Source organism: Camelus dromedarius, chromosome 17 (assembly GCF_036321535.1).
Source record: "Camelus dromedarius isolate mCamDro1 chromosome 17, mCamDro1.pat, whole genome shotgun sequence".
Taxonomy (NCBI): Eukaryota; Metazoa; Chordata; class Mammalia; order Artiodactyla; family Camelidae; genus Camelus; species Camelus dromedarius.
The window spans coordinates 32059603-32086983 of NC_087452.1; the positions used below are offsets into that span (position 1 = coordinate 32059603).

General features: G+C 54.1%; 2 protein-coding genes and 1 long non-coding RNA gene across 11 annotated transcripts in view; 1 reads left to right on the forward strand and 2 right to left on the reverse strand.

The window, feature by feature from the left end:
- The window catches only part of LOC105093603 (uncharacterized), a 49084-nt gene extending 31001 nt beyond the window's left edge, over window positions 1-18083 (reverse strand). Inside the window, exons 1-2 of one of the 5 annotated variants that reach the window (XR_004142462.2) lie at window positions 17999-18083; window positions 49-206 (exon numbers count right to left, since the gene is read on the reverse strand). This is a non-coding gene — a long non-coding RNA (uncharacterized LOC105093603). Of the gene's footprint in view, window positions 1-48; window positions 13489-14139; window positions 14693-17998 lie in introns of those variants that run through there. The other 4 variants (XR_004142463.2, XR_837569.3, XR_010384847.1 and 1 more) reach the window with 4 other exon arrangements.
- A 1-nt stretch (window position 18084) lies between these two features.
- Window positions 18085-20429, forward strand: RPL29 (ribosomal protein L29). 2 transcript variants are annotated; one of them, XM_010985474.3, is made up of 4 exons: window positions 18085-18180; window positions 18599-18643; window positions 18951-19015; window positions 19917-20429. In XM_010985474.3, exons 2-4 carry the CDS (start codon window positions 18607-18609, stop codon window positions 20304-20306), a joined length of 492 nt encoding a protein of 163 aa, XP_010983776.2. In that variant the 5' UTR covers window positions 18085-18180; window positions 18599-18606; the 3' UTR covers window positions 20307-20429. The 2 variants fall into 2 exon arrangements, with proteins under 2 accessions (XP_010983776.2, XP_010983778.2); XM_010985476.3 differs by having other exon boundaries at window positions 18131-18180; window positions 18533-18643.
- A 510-nt stretch (window positions 20430-20939) lies between these two features.
- Window positions 20940-25980, reverse strand: ACY1 (aminoacylase 1). Of its 4 annotated transcripts, none has more exons than XM_031470452.2 (15): window positions 25963-25980; window positions 25201-25316; window positions 24452-24516; window positions 24257-24361; window positions 23813-23907; window positions 23464-23540; window positions 23284-23373; window positions 23108-23164; window positions 22691-22764; window positions 22549-22598; window positions 22288-22432; window positions 22121-22189; window positions 21446-21525; window positions 21277-21337; window positions 20940-21193 (listed from the first exon to the last, which is right to left on the reverse strand). In XM_031470452.2, exons 2-15 carry the CDS (start codon window positions 25292-25294, stop codon window positions 21029-21031), a joined length of 1227 nt encoding a protein of 408 aa, XP_031326312.1. In that variant the 5' UTR covers window positions 25295-25316; window positions 25963-25980; the 3' UTR covers window positions 20940-21028. The 4 variants fall into 4 exon arrangements, with proteins under 4 accessions (XP_031326312.1, XP_031326310.1, XP_064352551.1 ...); XM_031470450.2 differs by lacking the exon at window positions 25963-25980 and adding an exon at window positions 25726-25881; XM_031470451.2 differs by lacking the exon at window positions 25963-25980 and adding an exon at window positions 25726-25882 and having other exon boundaries at window positions 21051-21193; window positions 21277-21350.
- Window positions 25981-27381: the final 1401 nt, after the last annotated feature.

The window sequence follows — 27381 nt, forward strand, 5'->3', positions numbered from 1 at the left end:
GGAAAGGCCAGCCCATGGCCCTCTGGCTTGTCTCTCTCTCTCACCCACCTTCGAGGAATCACAGCAGTTCCCCTGGAGCTGGGCCAGAGTTGAGACCACAAGTGTTGTCTGAGCTCTTCATGGGGCCCAGTGAGCAGACGTCAGAGCAGATGTCTGAGCTGGTGCCCCGGCCAGGTGGGGAGAGGAGACACTGCCGGGATCAGGTCCTAGAGCAACAGTGACAGAAAGGCTGAGATGTCTGAGACTGGGTGAGGGAGCCAGACAGAGATGGAAAGGGGGCAGACATGGAGACTGAAACAGAGAGATAGGGTCAGGTCTGAGTCAGAGGCCAGAGAACAAAGATAAACCCAGAAAGAAAAGACAGAGGTGCAGGGCATAGGGACTGAGCCCCAGACTGGGCAGGCGGGACAGCAGAGATGGGAGGGGACCCCAGACCTGGTGTGGCCCAGGGGCTGGTTTGGAAAGTCTAGGAAAGCCAGGAAAGAGGGCACATTGAAAGGAAAGTGGGAGAAGAGAGATGGCAGCCCAAAGCCCTACAAGGTTAGGCTCTGCCGGCTGGGCCCTCAAGGAGATAGGGCGGCCATGGGCCCTTCAGGCCTGTTATGGGGGTTGGGAGCCTGGTGCCTCCTGATCTCTAGCAATCCAGGAAGACTGCTGCGGGAGGTGGCTCCAGGGGAGTTGAGCATGTGGGCATGAGGAGAGCTGAGGGGGCATGGGTCAGGTGGGCAGGGGGGCCCATCCCAGAAGGGCTCCTCTGGAACCGGCTGAGGTTAGCCTGCCCACCCCCTCCACCAGCACAGAGGCAGAGACCCTCCCCAGGGACTGAGGAAAATCCAGGCAGGACTAGGCCTCTCCTTTTCTCCATAGAGAAGTGAAACCCTGGGGCTGTTGGTGTGGTCAGCCTGAGGCTGGAGGCCTCCTGTCTTGTCCTGCAGAGCCACCCGCCTCCCAGCTGAGGGGGAACTGGTGGGAGACAGGTTCAGAGCTTCCCCTCCCCAAGCCCAGGGTATGGGTAGCCTTCCCTGTGGTCAAGATGGGACAACCCTCACACCCTATGCCCCACCAGCCATTAAGAACATACCCCCTCTACCAGCCCTCAAGGCTAGGGGTCTGTCCCCATCTTCAGATTTCTCAGCCAGGCCAGGTCTCTCAGCTTAGGAAAGACTGTTCTTCTTACCCCAGATCTTCAAGACAAGACCTGTCTCTCCCCTCAGACCTTCCAGGCCAAGGTAGGACCCCTCCCCCAGGCTCCTCGCCTGCTCTGCCTTGGCAGCCTGGGAGGTGTCGACAGCCTTGCTAACCACAGGCAGACTGCCCCTAGCTCCAGCCATCACCTCCCCCAACTCCTCTGGACACCTGACACGGCCACTGCCCGCCCTGGGTCAGGGCCCAATGCCCAGGACCCGTGAGCCAGGCAGCTGTCGGGATTTCCGGCTCCCGGGGCCTCTGGGGCTGACACCTCTCAGCCACATTCTCGTCTGGACTCTGCCAGCCAAGTCTGGGCTCTTCTGGGGTCCGTGTCTGGATCCTGGAGCATCTGTCATGGGAAGGGAGGGTGACACAGCCGGGAGCAGGTGGCCTTGGGTGGCCCTGAGCCCAGAAGCCCAGCAGCCCAGCACAGCCTCCTAGGATGTGCCCTTGAGCCCCAGGAAGGAGGGGAAAGTGGCTGCTGATCCCCGGGAGGGGGCTGACCAGTGCAGGAGAAAGGTGCCCCTGCAGGCCCCCCGTTCTTGGTCCAGCCACCCTGCTGGGCCTAGGACAATATGGTGATCAGGATATTTTGATGAAAACACTTGTTTCATGGGTTCCCCAAACAAACCAAGAAACCTCCCTTTGTAATGATGTAACAGGAAGCAACACAAAGTAGGGGTTGGAGTCTAACAAACTGGGTCCATCCAGCTCAGGCTCTGGGAAGATGACCAAGCCTCAGTTTCTTCAGCTATAAAATGGTGCTGCCCGTAACTTCCCCCTCAGAGAGTGCTGTGAATGATCAAGATTTCACACATGAAGCTGAAATGTGGATGGCTCTGTTTCAGGCGGCTGGCTCAGATCCCACCAGAGGCTCCAGGCCTCCCTGCACCACCCCCAAGCCCCCTTTCCCTTCTAGGATCCTCCTGGCAGGAGGAGACAGGCAGCCCTCGGCCCCCAGTCTCATGGCAGCCTGGGCAGGCCAAGCTGAGGTCTGAGGGGAAGGGGAACGCCTGGGTGAAGGCAAGGAGCCAGGAGAGCTAGGTGGTGGGCCCCTCCTGGGTGGGACCACTGGCAAGACCTCTGCCCTTGCCCTCAGTCTCTGAGCAGTGGGGACTGGACTGCTGGGTGCCTTCTTGACCCAGCCTGGAATCCTCAGGCCACCCCCAGGGCTCAGTCACCCTCTGTCTCCCCACCCTGGCTCCGGCCCCCTTGCAGGCCAGCCTGGCCTTTGGCCCCAGCTCCTCTGACAAGAAGAGAGGGAGAACACCAGGGCCCATCCCCATCTCAGACCGTTTTTAGCCCCCAAGGAACTCGGCGTCCTCCCAGCGAGGGTGCGTGGGTCGTAGCTGGGTATTAATAGCTCAGCTGGAGGAGGTGACCGGGACTTTCACAGCCAAACCCTAGAGGCCTCACATCCTGGGCGGACAGGGCAGCCCTCTTGTCATCCACATGTCCTCCACTCGCTCCCCCTATTCCTGTCCCCTCAGGTACTCTCAATGGCCTCTAGCCCCCACCCACTCATACATACCTGGTTCCCTCCTTGGTTGAACCTCCCTGTCCTCTCCTATGGTGTGGGAGAGACCTCTGGGGTCAGAGCTCCAGCAGTGGGGGAACGGCTGAGGCTGGTCCTTGACCAGGCTCCGTGGGAGATGAGAACAGAGAGGCCTGTGATAAGGCTTCCTCCTTGGCACCCATCTCCTCTGCCCGCTGGCCTCTCATTCCTGCTTGCCTACTCCACCCCAGCTCCCTCACTGGCTGCCATGTGGGCTGGTCCCCAAATATCTGTCCGTGCTGGACCTAGAACGGAGAAGAGGCGGGAAAACTCAGCTGGCAGAGTGGAGGCCTGGAAAAGGTGCCTGGGATGGTGCTGCCTGTACACAGCTCAGGTGGGGCAGCTGAGGCCTGAGGGGCTGCAGAGCCACCTCTCAGGGGTAGCCTGGGGAGTGATGGGGACCTGGGTAATGACTGGACACCTAGGGCCTCAGCACAGTTCTTCCCCTGAAGCACCCTCCCATGCCACAAGGCATCTCACGTACCTGCCCCATCCGCTCATCCTCTCTCTGTTAGCCCACCTACCCCCATCCCAGGGCTCACACTCTCATAGGGCATGATCAACATGGAGGTGGGTGCCACGATCATCCATGTTTTAGAGATGAGCAACTGAGAATCCCATCTGAAGGGCAGGAAGCTGGGGCTGGAGACCCCTAGCCCTGCTCTCATGGTTTTGGATAGAAGATCTACGCCCAGTCCTTTTCAGTCATGGTCAATCCCTGGAAGCTCTCATCTTATTTATCGTAGGTCCTCCGTCACTGGTCCTGCCCCAGGTCATTTCCAGGATACAGGAAGGCTTCTGAGTCTTTGGGGACTTCCTCCTCTGTCAGCTGAGGGCTGATCCTGACCTCGACCTCTGGCCCTACCTCAGCCTGAGTCCTGCCCCTGACCTCAGAATGAGCTTAGCTCTCCATCCTCATCAAATGCTGAACGATGGCCCCTGCCCTCTGACCCCTGACTCCATGCCAAGTCTGGACCACTGATCGCTGGACAAGACTGAAGCCCAGCCCTCTGGTCTCCAACCTCAGCTCCAGTTTAAGTTTCAACCCTTAGGCCCAGGTTGAATCCGGGCCACCACCCGCTGGCTCCCACCCCTGGCTGAGCCCCCAAGCCAGCCCTAGGCCTAGCAAGGACTGGTCCCCACTTCCCTCCCTGGCTCAGCCTGGCCCCCAGCTCTCAGCTTCTCAGCCTGGAGGAGGCCCTGCGTGCTCCTCACACTCATTCAGCCACCCCCACCCTGAGTTCTGAAGCAAGCTGACACAAGAAGCACATCACACCAGGCGATTTATGACTTGGACTAGCAGAGGCTGGAAACATATGCTATTTCTGAGCTGGATCCTGTTGGTTTGGACCGCAGGGAAGCAGAGCCCATAGCAGAGGGACGGGAAACACATACAGACAGATAGACGCACAGACACCAACCACGTGGTGACCTGGGACTGGGGCCACGCTCTCCTGGGGCAGAGGTAGGCACTCTCACCCACTCCGACCTGGAGGAAACAAATCATGATAAACGTGACACTCCCCCCAACTCCTGCACCTAGTTTCCTTTCTAGCTGCAGAACCCATCTTCCCAGTGGCTCAGAGTGGAAACGGTCCAAGTTCCGGCTCTCCTTCCTACAGGCTGTGAGCCCTGGGGCATGCTGCTGAGCCTCAGCCTCCAACAGTGTTAGCAGCCTCATCTGTAAAATGGGGATATGATGCAATCTTCCTCATGGGGTTTTATGAGGACAAAAATGCAATTGTGGAGGCAGAGTCCCTGAGCATGCCTAGCACACAGCAAAAGCTTACGAAGGAGTAGCTACTAATATTTTATCAAAAGATCAAAGCCCAGCTGTTCCAATTGGAGGGTCCGTAGCCTCCTCCTTCCGCTCTCACCCCAGGGCTCCTGGGGTACACAGTTTGGAAACCCTTGGCCTAGATTCTGGGCTGGCAGTAGGACCAAAAGTAGCATTAGCTGACGATTACAGGAGGCAGAACAGCATGGAATTTGTCAGCATGGAATTAGGTCACTGAATTCTTAAAACAGAGGAGCTACAGAAGCCAAAAAAACTCAACATCTGAAGGCACAGTGATCTCCTGGGCCAAGAATGGTGTGGACCAACCAAGAAAGGATGGATCCCTGCCTTGGGCAGCAGGCTGGGCACCGCCATGTGCCCCTCGGCTTTCCCTGGGTGTCCTGCAGCATCCAGTGAGGTGGAGGGCCTCCAGCTCCATCGCGATCTCCAAAGCCCCACATATCCTGGAGATCTCTTGCTTCCCCACTGTCACTCTGCTCAGGTGTCCGGAAGGTCCAGCTGCTCCCGGGCCCTCCTCCCCAGCCAGATCGCCTCTATGACCCTTCCCAGGACTCCTCACCCAGCTGCTGAGGTCCCAGGGGTGAATTAGCCACCAGAGGCCCTGCAGAGTGGGCTCTGGACACATCAGTGACCTCAGGCCCTACCTGCTCTGGGCCTCCCATTCCTCAAGAGTGAAGTAAAGGAGTTAACCCCGTTGGAAGAAGGTGAGCACTGGTGCCCTGGGAACCTACTGTGCATCAGGCCCTTTACATCCACCATCTCTGATTCAGGAAACAGAGGGTGGGACAGGGGAGTGACACGCCCAAAGCCACATGGCTGGGAAGCGGCGGGGGAGGATTTGATCTAAAGCTACAGTCCTGAGAGGCAAGAAGTGGGGTCCCGGGTGTGAGCAGGCTACCCCTCAGTGGGCAGCAGCAGAGACCTATGGCCAGCACATCCTGCATCCTGATATCTGGGGGCTCCCAGTGGCCACCAAGGCTGGCGGAGCCCCAACACCGGTGCCATTCCCACATGACCTTTCCAGGTGGCTAATGAGGGCCCAGGAACCACTCAGTAATTGGCCTCGTTAGGCGGCTGGGGCTGCCCAGGGGATGGGGTGGCAGATGCTGGGCCCCGTGGGGACAAGCCAGACAGCCTCCCGTTAATTACCTGAAAAATCAGACAATTAGGCCTCCTGCCACCCGCCTGCCTACGTCCTGCTGGCCCCTAATTACTGATGTCTGCTGAGCAGGCCAGGAGTGACCTGGATTTGGACTGAAGACTAGCCACTGCCATCTCCCCCACCTCCCACCCTGCATCCATCACAGGCTGTGGACATAGAGAGCAGGGGGGAGGGTTCTCTCAGGGATCTTCCTGTAGCCCCTCTTCCCCTGCCCAGACCCTTCCCACCCACTACCTCTCCTGTTGAAGGCAGCTCTGGAACAGAAGAGATGGATGCCTGAAGTCCCGGTGGTGCTCAGGGAATATGGGTGGGCTACTAGGGGAGGGGCAAGGACCCAGATAGAGGGTCCAAGAGGTATGGGGCCTGATGAAGTGGTTGACCTCCCCCTTCTGCCTGGTTCCTCCAGGGAAAATTGCCAGACTGTTCAGGAGTCGGAATGGCTGAGAAGATGAAGCTGAGAGCCCTCCCGTGGACCCTGGGGATGCTGGGGGTCCTGGGTCTGCCCTGGGGGAGTCCCCCAACTCAGAAGGCAAGAGGGACCTAGACAAAGATGATCAGGGTACAGCTTGTGGTGTTGGGGGAGGTGTGAAGAGAGGGGCTTGGCCTGCCTGTGGTGGTCCTGGAAGGCCTCCCAGAGGCAATGACCTTTAGGCTGAGCCAGGTGGTGGGTACACTGTCCCAGGCAGAGGGAACAGCCCATGTGAGGGCCTGGAGGTGCATCCTTTTCTGCTGAAAGCAGTGACAGAGAGGCAGGATACCTCCTCAGTAAGTATCTACCATGCACCAGGCCATAGGGTGGAGGTGGCTAGACTGGCCCTGACCCCAGACAGCTGAACAGGGAAGTTGTGGGGGGCAGGTAAGGGATGCAGGCATGAGCCAGACAGACATGAACTCCTGGCCTTGTGGAGTTTACAGTCTCGCAAGGCAGCACACTTTGTTGCTGTTCTTGTGTTGTGTGGTAGGTCACCAGTGTCCATTATATAATGTGTGGTTGGATGGATGAATGGATGGATGGATGGCAGACTGAGCCCCTCAGGTAAAGATGAAGAGACAGAGCAGACTGTTACTTCCAATCTTCTGCAGCCTCCACCTCTATTAACATAGTGCGAGAGTCCTGGGCCAGGAAGAGGGCTCTTTCCTAGGCTCTGCATGTCTCTCTATTGCATTTCATCTCCCCCACTGGCTCTAGCTCTCCCAGAGGTTGGGTTTCCTGCCCCATCTACCAACCTGGCACTCCAAGCCAAATTTGACCTTTGCCTGCTGATCAGTGAGAGAATCACCTTGTGGGACATTCAGCTGGGACTGGAGATTGGAGGAGGGATGGGGTCCAGGGGTTGGGACTCCTCCTGGATGAATGTGATGGAGTATCAGTGAGAGGAGGCAGGGAGAGGTGTTCAGCCTCCATAGTTCACCCACTTGGTGGGATATTTTTTGGTGGAAGAGGTCAATTAACTTTGTGTTTATTCCTTATTTCTCTCTTTAAATATAATATTTGATTAATGTAAAGGAATATTTGTGACGATGCATAATCATATAATGGACACTGGTGACCCACCACACGATATAAGAACAGGAATTAAATGTGCCTTGTGAGACTGTAAGTGCAATGAGGTCTGGGGTTCATGTCTGTCTTGCTGTCCCTGCATCCCTGCCCCGCACACCCTGAATAGCGCCTGGCACCCCTGGGCCAGCAACACATGTTCACCGGTGGAATCTCCCCGTGAGTGCCACCTCTAACCAACTCCTGTCCCCTCCAGCAAATCAAGAATCTTGGTTTATCACATTTTGGCCTTTTGTAAATAGTTCTATCATAAACATATGAATGCTTAAAACAATACTGTTTAGTTTTACTTTGGGAGGGAGCTTTATAAAAATGGCTTTGAACTGAATGTAGTTTCCTGCAATTTGTTTTCTTTACTCCCCATTATGGTTTAGGATTCACCCATGTTGCTGTGGGAGCAGTAGTTGATTTCTCAGTTCTCCTCTCACTGGATATTTGTGTTGCTTAGTTTCTCCTTAGAAACAGTGCTGCTAAAAACATCCCCAGGGTGGGGGTGATTTTATGATCATTATTGTTATCACTTGTCTGGTTCCCATCCCGGCAGAGTTCACTGCTCCTCCATTTCCCTGACCCTCCTGCACACGCAGGCACGTCCTAGGCACACTGGTGCCCCAGAATGAGGCTCCTTGTGACCTGAGCCCACCCTGGAGGGGTGAGGGATGGGGAGGTCTGGGTAGGGGTGCAGCTGCAGCAACTCTGTTTATTTCAAATCTGGATCCTACGTGCACTGCACCTTGAGTCACCCTCCTAAGTACATCTGGTCCCCGGGCTCTATATATCCCCGCCTCCACCATTACTGTTACTGCTTGCATTCAACAATACTGGGCTGAAGGGTACAGGGGTCTCCTCCAGACTTCCTGCTGGACCGAGCCCACTGCTACCACCCAGCCAGGCTAGCCCCTTTCATGGTGCAAGGCCAGGGATCGAGGCGGGCCTTCACCCCCAGTTCTGCTCCCACAGCACTGTCCTCCGAGAGCAGGCCTGTAGAGAACTGGGTGAGAAAGGGCCGGCTCCCTTCAACGTTCTGCACCCCTTCCCACCTGTCAACGCTGGTTTTTTCCCATCTCCTCTCAGGGAACCCCGTCCTGGCTGCAGCTGCAGCAGCAACATTCCCTCCAGGCTCCCGCCCCCGTAGCCCCCAGGCTCCTCCTCTGAGCCAGGGTGGGAGCACAGTAATTTGAGTTATTTTTAGCCAAGCCGCATCCTCCTGGAGATGCAAGTCAAGGGGAAGCCGCCCCCGCGCCTCCAGGAGCTGCTTGCAGAAAAAGATGGATTAAAACCAGTGCTTCCAGGGCTTGGGCCAGGCAGGCCACCGCCGCTGAGATGGGTGGAGCCAGGACCCTGGGCTTTTCACCAGTAAGCTCCCCACACTGGGGCAAGCTTGTTAAGGGTGACGGGTGTCCCCCACATGCCCCTCACTGCCACCACTCAGCAGCTGTCCTCAGCCTGCCCTCTCCTGGTTCCATCCCCATCCTCCCTGCCTGCACTGAGGAGGGCATTCTGGGAGCCATCCCCCTCTGGGCAAGGTGCCTTGGGAGTGGGCAGCTTCTGTGTTTCCAGGGGAGATTTGGGGGCAGGGAAGACCCCCCCTTCCTGATATCACCTGCCTGGCCTTCTGCCTGGCCCTAGGAGGGCTACCAAATGGGACGGACACCATGGTCCAGGCCCCGGAAGTACTTGGCATGAAAGAGTGCCTGGAGCCGTAGCAGCATAGTAGGTGGCGCCCTCATCCCCATCTCTCAGGCCAGGTCACAGAGCCACAGGAGGACGGAGCATTTGCTCAAGGTTACCCAGCTGCTGAGTGTCATAGCGGCATCTGAGTCATGCCCTCCAGCCTTCACTAGTGGACAGGCCGTGAATGCCTGAGAATGTGACGACCATCTAACAACCAACTAAAGAACAGAAAGGAAGACTGATAATGTTGTACTGGGGGGATGTTGTACTGGGATCCACAGGCCATGATGCCAGAGCACACTCTCCCACAGGCTCGATACTCAGTGGTCACCAGTGTTGAGTCTCAGGCAACAACGTCCAAGCCCAGAAGAGCTCCCAGGAGTGACCTTGACAGAAAAGGAGCAGGGTGACCCTGGGCAAGTCACTTAACCTTTCTGAACCTCAGTTCCCTCATCTGCAACAAGAGAGGCCACTCTGCGGGTGTGGCGAGGACAGTGACAGCTGATGCACAGCTCCTGGCTCCAGGCCCTGGCAGGTTTCCTCTTTCCTGCCCAAGCTGGAAGGATGGTATGCTGGAAGGTAAGGACATTCACTGTGGGCCAAGCCTCCGGGACTTTGCAGTAGGTGCAGCAACAGCCTAGGCACGCCCTAATCAGCTGGGTTCCAGTGCCAGAGACCATGGGGAGCAAACGCTGGCTTGTGCCTGCTCGGCCCACTGTATTTGCCTCACCCCCTCCCACCTCTGCCGGACTTACATGGCCTGCCTTTGAGCCCCAGAAGCATGCCTCGTCTCCCAGGAAGGCCTCCGCGTCCCCTTCCAAACCTGAGGCTCCTGCCTAGATGGACCTCTCTCTGTTCTGCATCTTGGGGTGCTGTGCCCCGCAGCTTCCTCTTGTCCCAGCCCCTCAGACTTTGAGCATAGGAGATCTTCCAGGTGATCATGGCAGTAGCCCTGGCTCAGCAGACATAAAGGTTTCAAACTTGGGGCCTCAAAAGGCCCACCCACTGATCTCCCAAGTGGAACCAGGGGTCACCCTTTCTGTTTGCTCCATCATGGAGAATCTCCTTGTTTTACAAGGGATGGGGATGGCAGGGCGGGTGAGGGGCAGCCCCTGGGTAGGCGGGTGATTTGCCCAGGGACCCACAGCTTAGAAAAGGCAGCAATTGGGCCAAAGCCCATTGTCTAGGGCCACAAGCCCTTCTTACTCAGGGCACCTGATAAGACCATTAGGATCTCTAGCCCTCCTGACTGTGCCCCTCTTCAGATCCCCAGCTCCTTTCTGCTCTTTCTGGTGTCCTCTGTTCCTCCCTAAACAGGGCTAGGCCTCCTCCCTCACTAGTCCATTATGTGCTGGGGCTGAGAGGGGGTTTACTGAAGCACTAAACAGGGAGCAGACAAGGGCAGGCCCACAGCTGCCCCCAGACTCCCACCCCTGTGGGGTGCAGCATCCAATGACCTCATCGCCTGTCCTTTAACCCAACAATAAGGATGGCCCCAATCCCCTCCTCTGACCATCTGGGTTCCCTGCTTGACTTTGCCACCCACTCTTTGTGTGCCCTTGGGCAAGTCCCTTCTCTCCAGACCTCCATTTCCCATCTATAGGCTTAGAGAGGGCAACTAGGTGATTGTCAAGGTCCCTGCCCCAGTGCTGGTTTTCCCAACTCTCCCAGGGGCTCCTGGGTTGCAGCTTTTGTCTCCTGGGAGAGGGTTGGGACTTGGAGAGTTGGGGGCTTGAGATTTTAGGGAGGTGACAGACCCCTGGTTCATTCAGAAGAATTCTTGCAAAAGCCACTTCATCCTGCCCTCTCTCCACTTAAGAATCTTCCATCTGATCCTGAGGCAGGAGTGGCCCTGGGATCCAGCTCCTGGGCTATAACCAGGGCTGAGAAAGGAACCTGCCCCTGTCCCCAGCCTCTCTTTACCCGGGCTAGGGAGGCACGCACAGGAGAGAGGGGCATCCAGGTAGGATGGGGCGAAAGGAGAAAGGGGAGCTGGAGGGGCCGTGGTTGCCATGGCAATGACGTTGCTGGCTCCACTGGAGGCTGCTAAGGGAGAAGGGAAGGGGTCCTTCTCAACCCTCAGCTTCATTTTTCCTTTTCAGATCCTCTCAAAACCTCAGATGCAGGAGTGGGAGCCCCTCTGGTGTGCAGTCCTGCACTGTCCAGCCCCAACGTGTGCCCACATTTTCCATCCCTCCCTTCCTAGCGGGACAGTCCTCTGTGCTACCAAGCATCTCCCCCTTCACACTCGGCCAGTCCCTGCCTTCCTGAGGCCAGCGGACCCCAGCCCCACCCCGAGCCTGCCCTCCTCCCAGGGACACTGCCACCACCACAAACACCCCCTCCTTTCTAGGCCTGTTCTGGGTGGGGTGAGTGGGTCTGAGTCGACACAGGCCCCTACTCTGGGTATCTGTTGGCCATGAAGGCCAGGGGCTTCCCCCAGGTCACCTGGTGGTCAGTGTCACAGGGCTTCCTCCATGACCTTACCAAGCACACACCATCCCATGCTCCTCAAGTCCTGGGGGGGCATCTGGACCAGGATAGCTCTCCATTTGGCTGTGGGACCACTAGCAAGTCACGCCCAAGGACTCCATCTCCCCATCTGTGAAACAGGGTGATAAGAACCCCACTAGCTCCCTAGGCTGCTGGGCAGTCTCAGGAATGCTCAGCCGGACTCCAGGAGGCTTCTTGCCTGCTCAGCACTCCCTCCACTGTCTCTGCCTTCACTGTCTCCCTCTCCACTGTCACAAGTGAAGAGGCTGAGGCTCAAAGAGGTGAAGTCACTCTGCTGGTGAGTGGCAGTCAGAATTTGCACCCAAGTCTGTCTGATTCAAAACCTGTTCCTTTAAACTCCAACAGACATAGCATCCAGTAACTCTGAGGTGGACCAGCAGGGGCTGTGCCCAGGAATACCTGCAGGCGCCATGTTCTCTGCCCTGATCCCTCTCTGGGGGAAGACACCATCCACCACCACTACCAGAAGCTTGAAGCCAGGGGAGACCCAACACACCAGAGAACCTGCTGAGGATGACAGAGGCTTGGTCCATGGGTGGGGGAGGTGGGAGGATTGGTGCCAGAAGCAGGGATGGGAGAGGTCTGGGAGGCTCAAAGGGCCTCCTTCTCAAAGGAGGGGTGCTCCAGCCGACCTGCATCAGCACCACTCCACCTGAGGTCCCATGCTGCCCCCATGTGGACGACGGGCTCACATTCCCTGCTGGGGACGGTGCATCACTTCTGGGCAAGGGGCCCCACCCAGAGGGAAAAATCAGTGGTCTAGGGCTGTGAAGGTGTCCCCAATGACCAATGAGCTGCACTCCCAAGCCTCTGCAGAGCCTGTTTTCTCTCTTCCCCACAGATCCTGGGCCTCAGCCCGGCCCTGCACGCTGCCCACCACCTTTCCTTCTCCCGGGAGCTCTGAATCCCAGACTCTTGGAAGGAAGTGAACTTGAGAGTTTTATCTTCCAACCCTTCATCCCATATTTCAACCTCCACCTCCAGTAATCCCTTGTATCTGAGAGCTCACTACCTCTGGGAGCAGCTCATGGTTTGGAGGAAACTCTGATTGTTAAAATGACCCCTGGCCGAGGAGCTAGTTTTTGTCTCCCTCAGTGATAGCTCTGCCCTCTGGGGCCACAAGAACCACATGGCCTCTCACTGGGGAATTTCTAAGCAGACTCAAAGCTTAACCTTGTGCTTAGGGGCCTCCTCTCTGCCCTCCAGTCCTCCCCTACAGGTAAAAAATCCTGGCAGTGTCCCTTAGTGGGTTTTAACCCACTAATGGCCCCTCTTAATCTGGGCACACTGGTAGGCCCTTTCCTCTGGAACTTCAGGACTGAAGGGACCCAGCACCTCTGAGGACTGTCATTTCCCTCCATCCTGGCCCTTCCTTAGATCTGTCCTCAGTTTTAGCATTCACTTGATACTGACATTCTTTCCCTAAGCCATGTCTTCCTCCCCAGAGGCCTTGTGAGGAAATAAGCATGGCTGGGATTAACAATGATTGAGCACCTAATGTATACTCAGCGCAGTGTTCGGTGCTTAACTCAGATTTCCAGTTTAATTGATAAAGGAACTTGAAGATGATTCAAAGAAATGGAAAGATATTCCATGCTCTTGGACTGGAAGAATTAATATTGTTAAAATGGTCACCTACCCAAAGCAATCTACGGATTTAATGCGATCTCTATCAAACTACCCGTGACATTTTTCACAGAACTAGAATAAATAATCCTAAAGTTTATATAGAACCATAAAAGACCCAGAATTGCCAAAGCAATCCTGAGGAAAAGGAACAAAACTGGAGGCATAACCCTTCCCAGACTTCAGACAATAGTACAGAGTTACAGTAATCAAAAGAGCATGGTGTTAGCACAAAAACAGATATATGTATCAATGGCACAGAATAGAGAGCCCAGAAATAAATCTTCACACCTACAGTCGATTAACAAAGGATACAAGAATATACAATAGAGAAAAGACAGTGTTTTCAGCGAGTGGTGCTGGGAAAGCAGGACAGCTGCATGTAAATCAGTGAAGTTAGAACACTTCCTCACACCATCCACACAAAAAAACTAAAAGTGGCTTAAGACTTAAACATAAAACAGGACACCATAAAGCTCCTAGAAGAGAACATTGGCAAAACATTCTCTGATATAAATCGTAGCAATGTTTTCCTAGGTCAGTCTACCAAGGCAATAGAAATAAAAGCAAAAATAAACAAATGGGATCTAATCAAACTTATAAGCTTTTGCACAACAAAGGAAACCATAAACAAAATGAAAAGACAACCTATGGAATGGGAGAAATATTTGCAAATCATGCAACCGACAAGGGCTTAATTTCCAAAATATACAAACAGCTCACACAACTCAATAACAACAACAACAACAACAACAAAAACAGTCCAATCCAAAAATGGGCAGAAGACCTTAATAGACATTCCTCCAACAAAGACATAAAGATGGCCAAAAGGCACATGAAAAGATGCTCACCACTGCTAACTGTTACAGAAATGTAAATCAAAACTACAGTGAGGTATTACCTCACACCAGTCAGAATGGCCATCATCAAAAAGTCTACAAATAATAAATTCCAGAGAGGGTGTGGAGAAACGGGGACCCTCGTACACTGTTGGTGGGAGTGTAAATTGGTGCAGCCACTACGGAAAACAGTATGTCTTAAAAAACAAAAAATAGACTTACCATATGATCCAGCAATTCCACTCTTAGATGTATATCCGGAGAAGACCCTATTTTGAATAGATATATGCACCCCAACATTCACAGCAGCATCTTTTAAATTAGCCAAGCCATGGAAGCAACCTAAATGTCTACTGACAGATGACTGGATAAAGAAGGTGTGGTATGTATATACAACATATATGCCATAAAAAAGAATGAATAATGCCACTTGTAGCAACATGGGTGGACCTAAGAGATTATCATATTAAGTGAAGTAAGTCAGAAAGAACAAGACAAATGTCGTGTGACCACTTATATGTGGCATCTAAAATATGATACAAATGAACTTATTTACAAAACAGAAACAGACTCACAGGCATAGAAAAAAAACTTACAGTTACCAAAGGGGAAAGGGGGTGGGGGAGGGATAAATTAGGAGTTTGGGATTAGCAGATACAAACTACTGTATATAAAATAGATAAACAAGGTCTTACGATAGAGCACAGTGAACTATATTCAATATTCTGCAACAAAAAATAATGGAAAAGAATGAAAAAATACACAAATACATACACACACACATATATATATATATATATATATATATATATATATAAACTGAATCATTTTGCTATACACTGGAAACTAACACAACATTGTAAATCAATTATACTTCAATTTTTAAAAATTGTCCATTTTAACCCCATGAGACAATTACTATTTTTATCAAGTTACACTCAGAACTGAGGCTTAGAGAGCAGAGATCTGGACCAAGAAGAGACTTTTTTATTTCTGTGAAATCCCTCCTGGCCAACTAACCTCTTGCCTCCTTATTCTGCCACCTGCCCGGATTTGTGAAATGTGTACATTTAATTCCTCAAACATTTATCAGGTCCCCACATGTACCTGGCACTGCGCCAGGCACAACAGTAATAACCCCAGATCACGATGTCCTGGGTTCACTTCCCAGTACTTTCATTAAAAATAAATAAAGAACCCTAAGGACCTCACCCCACCTGAAAATTAAAAAAAAAAAATTTAAAAATAAAAAAGAAATTGAAGAATTAAGAAATATCAATAACCCCAGATGTCTCTGACCCTGTAACTTCAGTGAGCAGGCCACACTGGATCCCACTCAGGATGTGGTTGGGACTGTAGCTCCAGACAAGGCCGAGACAAGACAACGCCCCTGCAGGCGACACGGTTCAGGTGGGTCATATCCAGCCCCGCTCAGCCCAGGGTTGGTCTGCTCACCAAGGCCTCACATCTCTCTTTGTCTGGGGCTAAAGGCATCTGCAAGGAACCTGGGTAATAGACATTTTGCGGAGTCCAGCCAGCAGCTCTGCCCAAGACTCTGCCATAGAGCAGGGCAAATGGACCCAGGCCTCCGTACAGAAAGAGATGGGGCAAGAGCCACTCATACATGGAAGGTGGGAGTATGCTGACCCTGGAAAAAGGGCAAGTTCTTCACCTTTTTTTTGTGTTAGAAGCTCCTCTGACAAATGGTGATGTTTATGGACTTCTTCTCAGAGTAAGATTTTTATTTATTCATTCATTCATTCATTCATTCATTTTTTTGTAATGGAGGTACTTGGGGTTGAACCCAGGACCTCCTGCATGCTAAGCATGAGCTCTACCACTGAGCTATACCCTCCCTCTTCAGAGTAAGATTTTTAAATGTGTAAAATAAAATAGGTTTACAAAGAATTTTCATGAAAGGAAAAGATGTCCACGAATTACGATTGAACAAATGAAATCAGGTTACAGAAGAGCCTGTGTAAGCTCTTTATACATTTACTATGAGAGAGGGAGGGAGAGAGAAGGAGGAGGAAGAGGTGAGGGAAGAGGGCAGGAATGGAGGGAGGAGGAAGGAAGGAAGGAAGGGAGGGAGGAAGGAAGAAAGAAAGAAAGAAAGGGAAAGAAAGACAGAGGGAGGAAAGAGAAAAAGAGAAAGGAAGGTAGAAAAACTCTCTCTATATACACTTGGCCAGCCCTACAGTCTTCCCCACTTTGAAAAGCACGGCAGGCTAGTGGCTCCAGATCATGGTCCCCTTTGGCTCTCTAAATGGCCTCCTCAGACTCAGTCAAAGGTCCTCATTCTTGTCACTGCCTCCTCCCTTGCCTGACGGCCGGGATCTTACCCGGGGCCTATCCCTACAGCAGCTCCAGTGGTTCTGCATGGCTATCATCCATCTCTGAATCTGCCTCCTCATCAGACTATGGCTCTCTGCTCACTGCTCTTTCTGACACAGAACAACCTGGCAACACCAAGTCCTCGGCAGGTGTCATCACTCACTTTTTAGGAGCTGTGAGAGCTGCTGCCTAGCTGGAAGGCCACACAATGGGGCAGCCTGCTTTCTTTACAGCAGTCATGGCCTTTTTTGCCGGCCCCCACTTGCTTGCTTCCCTTTCTCAAGGTGCAGCAGTCAGACCTTCTCCTCCTTGTCCCAACTTCTGGCCCCACCTCTCCCACTAGCTCCTCCACCTGTCTTTCTGGCCTCAGTTGTTTCTTTGGTGGCACTAGGTCACCCTGTGAGCATCTGAGCCTGCTCTTCATTCTCTGAACTCACATCTGCCAGATTTCTCTCCCTCTTCTCAGGAATGCTTCAGTGAGGAGTCACCTCTGTGTCCTGCCTCCACATCCTCCTTTCCCCTTCACTCCTCAACTCTTTGCAAAATGCTCCTGTCACATCAACTTGCCTGCCAAGTATGTCCAGTTCAGTAGGTGTTTGTTAAGCTCCTGTTCTACATCAAGTGCTGTGTCAGGCAATGGGAAAATGAAGGTGACCAAACCAATCCCAAACTCATGGTGCTTGAGCCTATGAACACATTCAGAAATCAATAAGGAATATAGCAGTACACCAGAAATTAAACACAACGTTGTAAACTAACTATATTCCAATTAAAAAAAAAAGAATGGCAAGAAAGAAATCAGAACCAAAGAAAGGAATATAATTAGAGTTTGGGAAAGTTCTATGAAGGAAACAGAATGAGAGGACACAGAGTAACTTGGGAGATAGAGCAGAAGGTATCTAGTTTAGATAGGTTAGCGTAGGGAGGTCTCTTCAAGAAGGTACACCATTCAAAGAGGTGGGAGAAGGTGGCCCAGGCAGAGGGGATAGTAAGTACAAAAGCATTGAAGCAGGAACAAGTGTTTGTGCCTGGCAGGAAAGAAGTCCGTGGGTTTGGAGAGAAGTGGATGATAAGGAGAGCATGGCCAAGGTTAGGGGTGGGGAGGTAAAGAACGTATCCCCAGTGCAAGGGGAAGTCCTTGTAAGTGATAAAATGTGATTTGTATCTTTAAAAATGCCCTCAGGCACCACTGCTGTGTGGAAAATCAACTGTAGGGTAAGAGGTGGAGAGAGTAAGTTATGAGGAGGCAACGTTTACTCACTTTGGATGTCCAGATGCATAGCACATTTAATGCATCTAAAAAGAAACATCTGGATCACTGTCTCCTTGAAAACAAAGCAACAAGACCCCTGCCCCTCCTCCCCCAATCTTCCCCATTTCTGTAAACCGCACCGTCATTCACCTCCTTGTTCAAGCCAAAAACTTAGGGGCTACACTGGCCTTCTTCCTCACCCCCATCTTCTGCATCCCAAGCCCAGTCTATTCTCTTTCTTTATCCACTCCTATCCATCCCCACGCCCAACTCGGATCTGGGCGCCATCACTCCTAACAGCTCTCTCTCCTCTCCTCTGCCCCCTACAGTTCATTCTCCCCGCAGTAGCCAGGGGTACTCTTTCAGAACACAAATCTCCCATCACGCCCCGCCCCACTTAAATTCCTCAAGGACTCCCTTCGCCTTCAGGACCTTTAATGAGACTTGGGACCCAAGTCTAGGAGGAATAGGAGAAGGGAAAAGGGCCGGTAAAACCTGAAGGAGCACCGCCTGCCCGTCTGGCTTGTGCCTTCCCGGGATTAGGAACCTTTCTTCAAGGCTCTGGGGGAAGCTTTTCCAGTAGTACCTTCCTGCCGCGACGACCCTACTTCCCGTGCTGCACCGCGGCCTTCCTCTTTCTCTTCCGGTCCCAGGCGATTCGGGATCTCCCGGCTCCGGTGAGTGCAAGCCGCGCGGCATCCGAAGCCATCCGTGATTCCCGGCCGGCGGCGGGGCCCAAGGCCTGAGGAGGACAGGGAGGCTGTGTGTGGCTGTGGGGAACGGAGGCCGCTAGGCAGGGGAGGTGTTCGTGGATTCTCATGGGGTAGATGGGAAGGGGAGAACCAGGATTTTGGGGGAGAGCGCAACCTTTTGGCTGGGGGGCGGTTGGTTTCGAGGCACCATTACCTGAGCTTGGGAGGGGGCGACTGGCATCGGGTCGTGCAGAGTGAATTGAGGCGGGTGGAGGCCGTGGAGGCAAGGCATCTGTGCTGCAGCCTCCTTCTGGCTTCTGGTTGCACGTTCTTCCAGCCAGGGCGGCAGCGGTAGGCCCAGCACAGCGAGCCCCCAGCCCTGATCTGCGCTCTCGTCCTCCAGGTACAGGCATGGCCAAGTCGAAGAACCACACCACACACAACCAGTGTAAGTTTCCCTGGCCCAGCCTTCATCTAATGCCCCAGACTTTGGCCAACATTATGGTTCCTGGGCAGGGCGAGGGGGCACGTTTCTACTGTGGGACTGGAGCTGATTTTGTTTTCAGCCACTATTACCTTTGGAGTTGTGGACTTAGAAGCTAGAGGTCCACTTGAGATACCCACAGTGCATTGCATTTAGTTATAACAGGTTTCCTAAACGGATCTCAAGTAATGGTTCTCCCAGGCTTGCCAGCTGTGATAGTGGTCTTAATAGAGGACATCTCTTTTGGTCTAATTCCTTTTCTTCCCCACAGCCCGAAAATGGCACAGAAACGGCATCAAAAAACCCCGATCACAACGATACGAATCTCTTAAGGGGGTGAGTTTGTGCACTGAATCACATAGAAGTGTGTCTCTTAGGCCCCAGTTGCACAGTCAAGGTCTTTTTCCAGCTTCAGCATCTGCCTGAGCACCGCTAGTAACTGTCACTTATCTTACCTGGCCTACCAAAGCCCACAATTTCTTTCTCTACCCAGCCAGTTTTTGTTTGAACTTCAAGGTCTGCTAGACCTGTAATAAAGCTTTACTCAGCCTTTACCCACCCAAGGTATAACCCCCTGGTCAGGTATAACCTGCTTCCTGAGGACAGTGTGTCTGATCATCTCCCTTGCTCACCCAGAACTTTTCAAGGGAAGGAATGGCCTTGTTTGTGTGCACCTGGTGTCTTTGTGAGTCTTCTGTTGTACATTAACCAGCCATATGATCTTAATCTGACCCAGTGCTTGGCCAAGCGGTGGTGAGCAGCTTCTCTTTCTGTGCTAGGGAGTTGTGAGGGTTAGCTGAGAAGGCTGAGACTGTAGGGTCTGAGCAGGAGAACTGAGCCCCTGTCCTCAGTTTGCTTCTCCCCTGTATCCTTAAGGGAGAGGGGGTGGGGTGGCCCTGAGGGGGTTTCAGAAAAAAACTAAAATTCCTGCTCAAGGAATTTCTTTCCTTCTGTGCTTGCATTTGAGCTCTTTTGGGCTCTAGGCCTGTAGCCCTGAAAATGTGGTCTGTATAGCATTAGAAGGGTGGAATTACTGGCTTTGGGGTGGAGATACATGTTTCCCTGGGATAGTTTTTAAGGTTCGGGTATTTGTGAATTTAAGGTTGACTTGATGCTGTCTAAGCTCTCAGTGGGTCTCAGGTGGAGCCTGACCTTTTGCTTACTGCTGTGGAGAGGGGCACTAGGGGTAACTTGGGGGCCCCCACATACAGCCGTCTATACTTTCCTTGCCTTCCAGGTAGACCCCAAGTTCCTGAGGAACATGCGCTTTGCCAAGAAGCACAACAAGAAGGGCCTGAAGAAGATGCAGGCCAACAATGCCAAGGCCATGAGTGCACGTGCTGAGGCTATCAAGGCTCTCGTAAAGCCCAAGGAGGTCAAGCCCAAGATTCCAAAGGGCAGCAGCCGCAAGCTCAGTCGACTTGCCTACATTGCTCACCCCAAGCTCGGGAAACGTGCTCGTGCCCGCATTGCCAAGGGTCTCAGGCTCTGTCGGCCAAAGGCCAAGGACAAAGCTCAGACCAAGGCTGCAGCTACAGCTCCGGCTCTGGCTCCGGCTCCGGCTCCGGCTCCGGCTCCGGCTCAGTCTCCCAAAGGCACCCAGGCCCCCACAAAGGCTCCAGAGTAGAGGCTTTCATCTATTGATGTGAGGATGTAAGGACTAGTGTGACCCCTGGGTAGCTGTCTGCATGGGGCTCATGTCTACCTGTGCTGTTTGTACAAATAAACCTGAGGCAGGATCTGTCAGTCATCCTGTGTCTGTGATTCCAGAGCTGGAACTAGGGTTTAGGTGGGGTCGGTGTGTGTAGGAGAAAAGTTTAGCCTTCCCTTGATGGTAGCGTATTGGGGGAAGTCTGGGAAAATAGAGCCCTAGAGTGCAAGAAGTGGCTGGTAAATGAGGAGTGGTTGGGTGCCTTAGGGACACGGGCACATGATTTGCTGGACTGGGCAGGGTGGTGAGGAAAGGGAGAAATCCCAACATCCTGGTCAGGTCTTGAAGCCTATGAAAAGAAAGGGGAGGGACCCTGCGGAAGAATTCTGCACTCTGGCCTGAGGAGTTCTAGGTTCCTAGTGTGCCTGGCTAGCATCCACTGCTCTGGGTTGTATGGTCCCCCGAGTTCTTGGGACGAGTTGGTGTTAATTATGCTGGGGCAACAAGTGCCCCCCATGGTGTGTGGCCCTCATGTCTGAAGTAGGTGTTAACAGTTAAATCTTTGAACTCCTGCTCCATGAACATCCTTGCTGTTAAATACTTCAGAAGTGACCCTGTCCACATAGACTTTATTGTTGGGCAGGAGAGAAAAGGGGTCCTTGGCATTGGCCAAGGGTGGAGGTTAGGGAGTGTGGGGCTCAGCCATCACTGGGCAGGGCGGGCACACTGGCCAGGGCGGGCAGGAGCCGAGTGTATATGTCAATCCCGCGGAGGAACACGGCCTCATGCAGCCGCTCATCATGGTCGTGGAGCAGCACGGGTGTGCGGTTCATGGGTGAGAAGCCCAGAGCTGGGACCCCCGCCTGCAGGGGGCAAGGAGGAGCCATTAGGGGGAAGGCCAGTGCCCAGAACCACCCCACTGCCCACCCTACTGCAAGAGGCTCACTGCGCGAAGATAGCGGCTATCGGTGGAAGCAGGGAAGATCTCTGGCTCCAGAGTGAGGTTCCTGCAGAGAGAGCCTGGTGAAGGTGGAGGCAGAGGGGAGAGGGTGAGGGAAGGACTGAAGGGGCAAAGGAGGGTGGAAGGGGAGAGAAGGGCTGGCCGGTATGCTCACATGTCCTTGCAGACCCCACTAAATGCTGCCCACCAGGGGTCTGAGTCATCAATAGATGTCACTTGGAAGTCTGTCCACTTCTGTGGGGAGAAGGATGGCAGGGTCAGGGCAGGGCCTGGCATCTTGCCCTGTCGCAGGGCACACATCCACCCACCTACCCAGATATCCAGCTGGCCAGTCCAGCAAGAGACCCTCTTTCAGTCCCTCAAAGGCTGCAGGTCTGGGGCCTTCCCCTCCATTCACCTATTTCGTGTCCATCCTTCCTTCAGATCCTAGCCCAAGTGTCCCTTCCTCAAGATGGTGTTCCCAGACATCTCAGAATGGTCACATCCTCCAGTTACTGGTTCTCACAGTATAAGGTCCCAGCCTTTCCTGGACCATGGTGTTCATACTTATGTAAAAATAATATATTTGATTCATGTCTTAAGTCTTCCCTTCATATTGTAAGTTCTATGAGGGCAAGAACTCTGCTCTAATTTTCCTCCCTAGAATTTATTCCCCAGCACACAACAGTGGCCCCCACAACCAACGTTTGTTGGTGAATAAGACGTCTTGCAGCCAAATAAATGCCTGGATGTACGCAAACACTGCCAGCAAACACTCATGCAGTGACACACTCGGCATACCATCTCCCCAGCTCCCACGAGTCCCCCATCTTAGGTCCTGAGTCCATACCTGAGCGAACTCCAAGGTGACGCCCTCACCAGCTGCCTGGCACCAGCCCTGCAGCTGCTCCTCGAAAGCCTATGAGAAGGGAGATGACCTGACCCCTCAGGCTCTCCCTGAGCCTCTAGGACAGGCTGAGGACCCAGACTCCCTTCTGACCCCGGCATAGGTGGCACCTTCAAATCCACATCTGGTGCCACGCGGAAGTCAAAGCTGGCGCTCATAGTGGCAGGTACCACATTATAGGCCACACCGCCTTCTATCTTCGTCAGGTTCACAGAAGTCACAGTCCCCTCCTTCAGTTGAGGGTTTGACTGCAGCCTGGGGGCGGGGTGGCAACAGCAGCAAGGAGGAAGAACAGATTAAAAGGTGGCTCAGCCTCCATCCTCCCCTGCACAGAGTCCCAGAGCCCTGCGCCGTTTCCCAGGCTGCCTTACCTCTGCCTCTCCTTCTCCCGAAAAGCCAGGATGGAGCTCACAACCTTGTGCTAGGAGAGTGTGAGATTAGATGTGTGTGAGGTTAGTGGCCCCAGGACAGAGCCTTCGGAACTCCCCAACTCCCTCCCCATGCGTCCCGCACCAGCTTCTCTGCTGCTGTGTCCTCAATGAAGCGCGAGCCGTGGCCTGGCTTCCCAGTGCTTGTGACCTGCACCCCTGGGAGAGGTAGGAACAAGGGGATGTCCTCAGCACGGGAGGGGCTGGGAAAGCAACCAGCCCTGGGTGGGCCCAGGGCCTTCCCCTCATTCCCAGCTCCTCTGGCAGGGCTCTGTCCCCCTCAGAATACACAGTGTAGAGCTGGTTTCTGCCTGAAGTTAGAGCCTCCCCTCAGAAGCTCAGGAAGGAGATGCCCAGGTAGGATGGGGGCTGGGAGGCAGAGGACCTGGGTTCAAGGCCTACTCAGGCCCTGACTTGCTGGGGAACCCTTGGCAGCCCCCTGCTCCTTCCAGCCCAGTCTGCCACCTGCATATGGACCCCCTCCCTCCAAGCGTATACTCACACCAGGGACTCCGCTCACTGTAAAAGACGGTGAAGGCGTCAGTGGGGTTGGCCAGGCCTGAGGAGGGAAAGGGGGTTCAGAGGGTGGAGTGGCCCAGCCCTCACTAGCAGCCTCCCTATCACCTGCTGGCCTGAAATGGCCCTATCACCATTTCAGCAGCCTGCCACCCTGCTCACCCTCATCCAGGGCAAAGCCAGCCCTCAGGGCCTGGAACTCAGGCCGCTTTACAAACAGCTCCATGCCTTGGTGACCCCCAGTCTCCTCATCTGTAAAAGCAGCAGGAATGTGAGACGAGGGGGCTGCCCACAACACACTCTCCCTGCCCTAGAAGGAGCACCTCCCTAAGCCACTCCTACCTGGCACAAAGGTCATATGGATGGTTCTGGGGAAATGGTGGCCCTCATCCTTCAGCCTCCTCACAGCCTCCAGGTACCTGAGGGGTAGTGAGAGGGTGTGAGCCAGGTGCTGTAGAGAACCACCAGATGCTTCAGTGGGCAGGCTAGAGCCCTGAGCCCTGCTCTGCTACAGCCCAGCAGGTGATTCCAGAGAGTCCCTGTCCCTGTCTCCCCATCCGTGCAATGGTCATAGCAGTAATTCCTGCCCATGAGAAGGGGTCAAGATGTTCCTTGGCTTTGAGGTTTTCCAAACACCTGGGTCTGGGCTCAATCCAATGAGCCAGTGGGGACACTGGGAACAAGGACTCACTGGATGCTGACACACTTCATATCCTGGGTACCCCTGCCATAGATGTAGCCATCAGCATCCTTGAAGGCTTCAAAGGGGTCATGACTCCAATGTTCCTGGAGGCAGAGGCAGGAAGAGGGACCCAAGCCCCAAATGCAGTCATTAATCCACTCTGCCCTACGAGCAGGTGCCCCAGGAGCCCACACCACCAGAGGGTTGGGGTGATGAAAGGGACAAAAGAAGGCTGAAGAGGGCAGCTGACAGCCATCCCTCATCTCTGTCTCCCACTCCCACCACCCTCCCATGCCCACCCAACCCCTGGCATGGAATGGCTACTGGGCAGGGGCTGCTAGAGTGGAGTAGTGCGTATGAGATCGAGAGTCAGTGCCAGGTCCAGCACTGTGGTCTCCCTGCGGTCAAATGGGGGGTCTGCAGCATCTCTGTCCCCAAGGACAACCCCCACACCTTGAAGACAGGCACCACATCTGTGTGGGAGTTGAGCAACAGAGAGGAGAGTCTGGGGTTGGTGCCTGGCCAGGTCAGCACAGTCACCACATGGCCAGGTGCCACCTGGAGAAGGCCAGGAGGAGAGTTAGTCAGTGCAGGCTGAGGAGCTGCCCCAGGCCCACCTCCCCTCCCCAGGCAAGGCCACAGGCTCACCTCCACTTTCTGACAGCCCAGGCCCAGCTGACGGGCTCTCTCCTCAAGGAAGGCCACGGCAGCCCCTGGGGACACAGAGAGTTTTGCTGCTGTTTCTGCCTCCCTACACCTCCCACCGGCCCAGGCAAAGCTGGGGGTACATCCAGAGAGGGGGAGCAGACCCCCACCTCAATGCAATTCTACATCCTTCCAGAGACACCTGCATTTCTGTCCCCAAGGAAGAAGACACATCTGGCCAGTCAGTAACCCTTTGTAGAAGGCCAGGTGGGAAGTCAGGGTGAGAAGCAGGTGTCAACATTATCTTCCTTAAAGATGGGGCAGCAGGGGCAGAGACATGAGGCTCACCCACAGTCTCCCAGATAGTAAATCACACATCAAGGATTTGGACTGGGCCCGTGTACACAGTTCCCAGCCACCAAACTTGATTCCCTAAGGGCTTCTGGGGCCACTTTTTCCCTTGTGGCTGCCCCATCCTCCCCTCCCCCACCCCAAGTCCTGGGGAGTCAGGTGAAGTTGTTCCTTATTTAAAGCTAGGAGTAACTTTTGGAGCAGGACAGCCTCTGGAGAAACTGTCCCTCCACAGCCTGGAGGGACTGCTGAGCAATCTAGGGTGGATTGCTACAGGGGTGGAGATGCCATTTGAGGCAGCAGATTGGGCTCAGCTGGGTGACAAAGGTTGGAGCCTGGTTTAGGGCACAGTCCCAGCCCCTGAAGCCCCACTGCAGGGCCTTGAACCGCCGCGTTCTCACCATAGTCGGGCTCGGGCTGGACGGTGCGGATGCGCAGGTACTGACGGAAGAGCGTCACGGATGGGTGCTCGCCCTCGCGACCCTTGCTGGCCATGGCGCTGCCCTGCCACCGTGAGCTGGGGGCAAAGCGAATGACTACCTACCCCTCCGGGCCGCTGGGGCCGGTGGACTCCTGCACGCAGCCCCTTTCCGGGCGGGGGTTCCCCGGACGTCCCACAGGGAGAGCACACCATGTTTCGGAGCCCCCAGTTACAGAGCCCTCATTCTGTATCAGGCGCTGTGCTGGCCTCTTTCAACACATTTCCGTATTTACTCCCCCAAAGAGCCTCATGAAGTTCGTGCCTCTGAATGCCCACATTACAGGGGAAAAAGCTAAGAGAGGTTCAGGGACAGATAGGGAGTAGCTGAGCCAGGTTTGAACCCAGACACTGACTCCCCCGCCCTCCTGAAAAAATTTCTCCCAATTGCCCGGATTTCATGTCAAGGAGTCCCCGAATCCCTCTACCCGTCTCCAGGGCTCCCCACCTCGCTCTCTGCTGGTCTTGGGTCCGCGCTCGCCCCTCAGCGCCCGCCCTGAACTCTGGGCGACACTCAGGGTCTAGCGAGGTCTCAGGTTCAGAACCGCCCCGGTCCGCCCACCACGTGGCCGGATCCAGACTACTGGGCGGGACCGAAGACTGCGAGTAAGGGCCGTCCCAGTCCCTAAGGCCCAGTCGTCTTGGACCTCTACGCCCGCCCTAGGTTCCAGCCTCCGCCAGTTACCCAAGTCTCGAATTCAGGAGCACGCCCCGGGGAAGCTGCCTCCGCCGCCAGCTCCACCCCGCGGCCGACTGCGACTCCAGGCTGGCCCCGCCCCCGCAGGCCCTGTCCCGCCCAACAGGATACGCCCCCTCCAGGCCCCGCCCTTGGTCCTGGGCAGCAGGCGCCACCTCCTGCAACCTCCCGATTGGGCCAGAGAGGAGGAGGGCGGGCACTGACCCTAAGCATCGCAGCTGACTCCTTGGGCGCCCCCTCGCTCTCAGGGTACAGCCTTGAAAAGTCCTTCCGAAGCTGGCCCCTGCCTGCCCTCCAACCCCCTCCCGCGACTTTTCGACTTCTCCCTTCTTCACGCCTCAGCTCCTCAGGGAAGGCCTCCCTGACTCCTCGGCCTCCAGTGTGGAGAGTTTATTGGTTAATATTTGTTCTTACAGACTGTGAGCTCCAGGAGGTTGGTCCATGTACCCGCAAGATTCTGTCCCTGGTAGGACACAGAGCAGACGCTCAGACAATGTGCCAGGAATGAAGGATAAATGGACGGACAGGCGCATGTGTGCTCGCTCGTGTGATTGTGCTGCTGTGTGGGCAAATCTAACAGTGTGTATCAGTGGGTATGAATGCATGACAGTGTGAGAAATGGGGGTTGGATATGACAGAGGATGTCACGGTGAGAGGATGTCATCGTGACACTATATGGCAGAATGAAAGGCTTTTGTATACAAAAGCATACATATGGCACATTCTTGGCTGACCCTGTGCCAGGCTCCCTGGTTCTTCTGCGGCCACCAGAGAGGAAGGATAAAGAGGCACAGGTAGTTCCACTGGCCACCCACAGACTGCACAGTTGTAGCTGACCATTTGTGCGTCTGGCTGCCCTTTGTACTCTCAGTGGGTTCTGCCCTTTGCTCCTGGGGTTGAATCAGCTTGGGGAGGATCAGGGTTGAAGACTTCGACCTCTGGGTACGGCGGAGGCAGGCTGGGAGGCTAGGGTAAGAGTCCCTTCCAAACCTCCTGGGGTTTAAGCCTTGGCTGCTGTCCCACACATTCCCAGAGGCAAGCAGACTTGCTGGTTCACCAACAATGCTATTGTTGGGGCCCAGGGTAGGTTGCCCCAAACTTTGCCTCACTGGCATATTGATTATTTTGCATTAAAGTTACTTAAGAAATGTCCAATGCAAAGGGACATTCTGACCCTCTTTTCTGTCTCCTTGAAAGCAAGAAATAAATCTGTCAGGTGAAAGGTACGCTCCTGCATCTGGAGGTAGGACATCCTTATTGCCAGAAATAGAGAATTTAGGCCAAGAGGCCTGTATAAACAAACCTTGTTAACTTCTTTAATGTACTACCCCCAAGCCCAAACTCTGTCTAGATTCTTCATTAATTGAGCATCTAAAACATAATTTTCTTTGTTTTGTCAAGTCCTCA

Excerpts from the sequence above, each read along its gene's own strand:
- RPL29 (XM_010985474.3), top strand. The coding sequence starts at position 18,607 with ATGGCCAAGTCGAAGAACCACACCACACACAACCAGT. Across the intron at positions 18,644-18,950 it reads CCACACCACACACAACCAGT|CCCGAAAATGGCACAGAAAC; the intron begins GTAAGTTTCCCT and ends TCTTCCCCACAG. Across the intron at positions 19,016-19,916 it reads GATACGAATCTCTTAAGGGG|GTAGACCCCAAGTTCCTGAG; the intron begins GTGAGTTTGTGC and ends CTTGCCTTCCAG.
- ACY1 (XM_031470452.2), bottom strand. The coding sequence starts at position 25,294 with ATGGCCAGCAAGGGTCGCGAGGGCGAGCACCCATCCGTGACGCTCTTC. Across the intron at positions 24,362-24,451 it reads TGGGCTGTCAGAAAGTGGAG|GTGGCACCTGGCCATGTGGT; the intron begins GTGAGCCTGTGG and ends GGCCTTCTCCAG. Across the intron at positions 21,194-21,276 it reads ATAGCCGCTATCTTCGCGCA|GCGGGGGTCCCAGCTCTGGG; the intron begins GTGAGCCTCTTG and ends TGCCCCCTGCAG.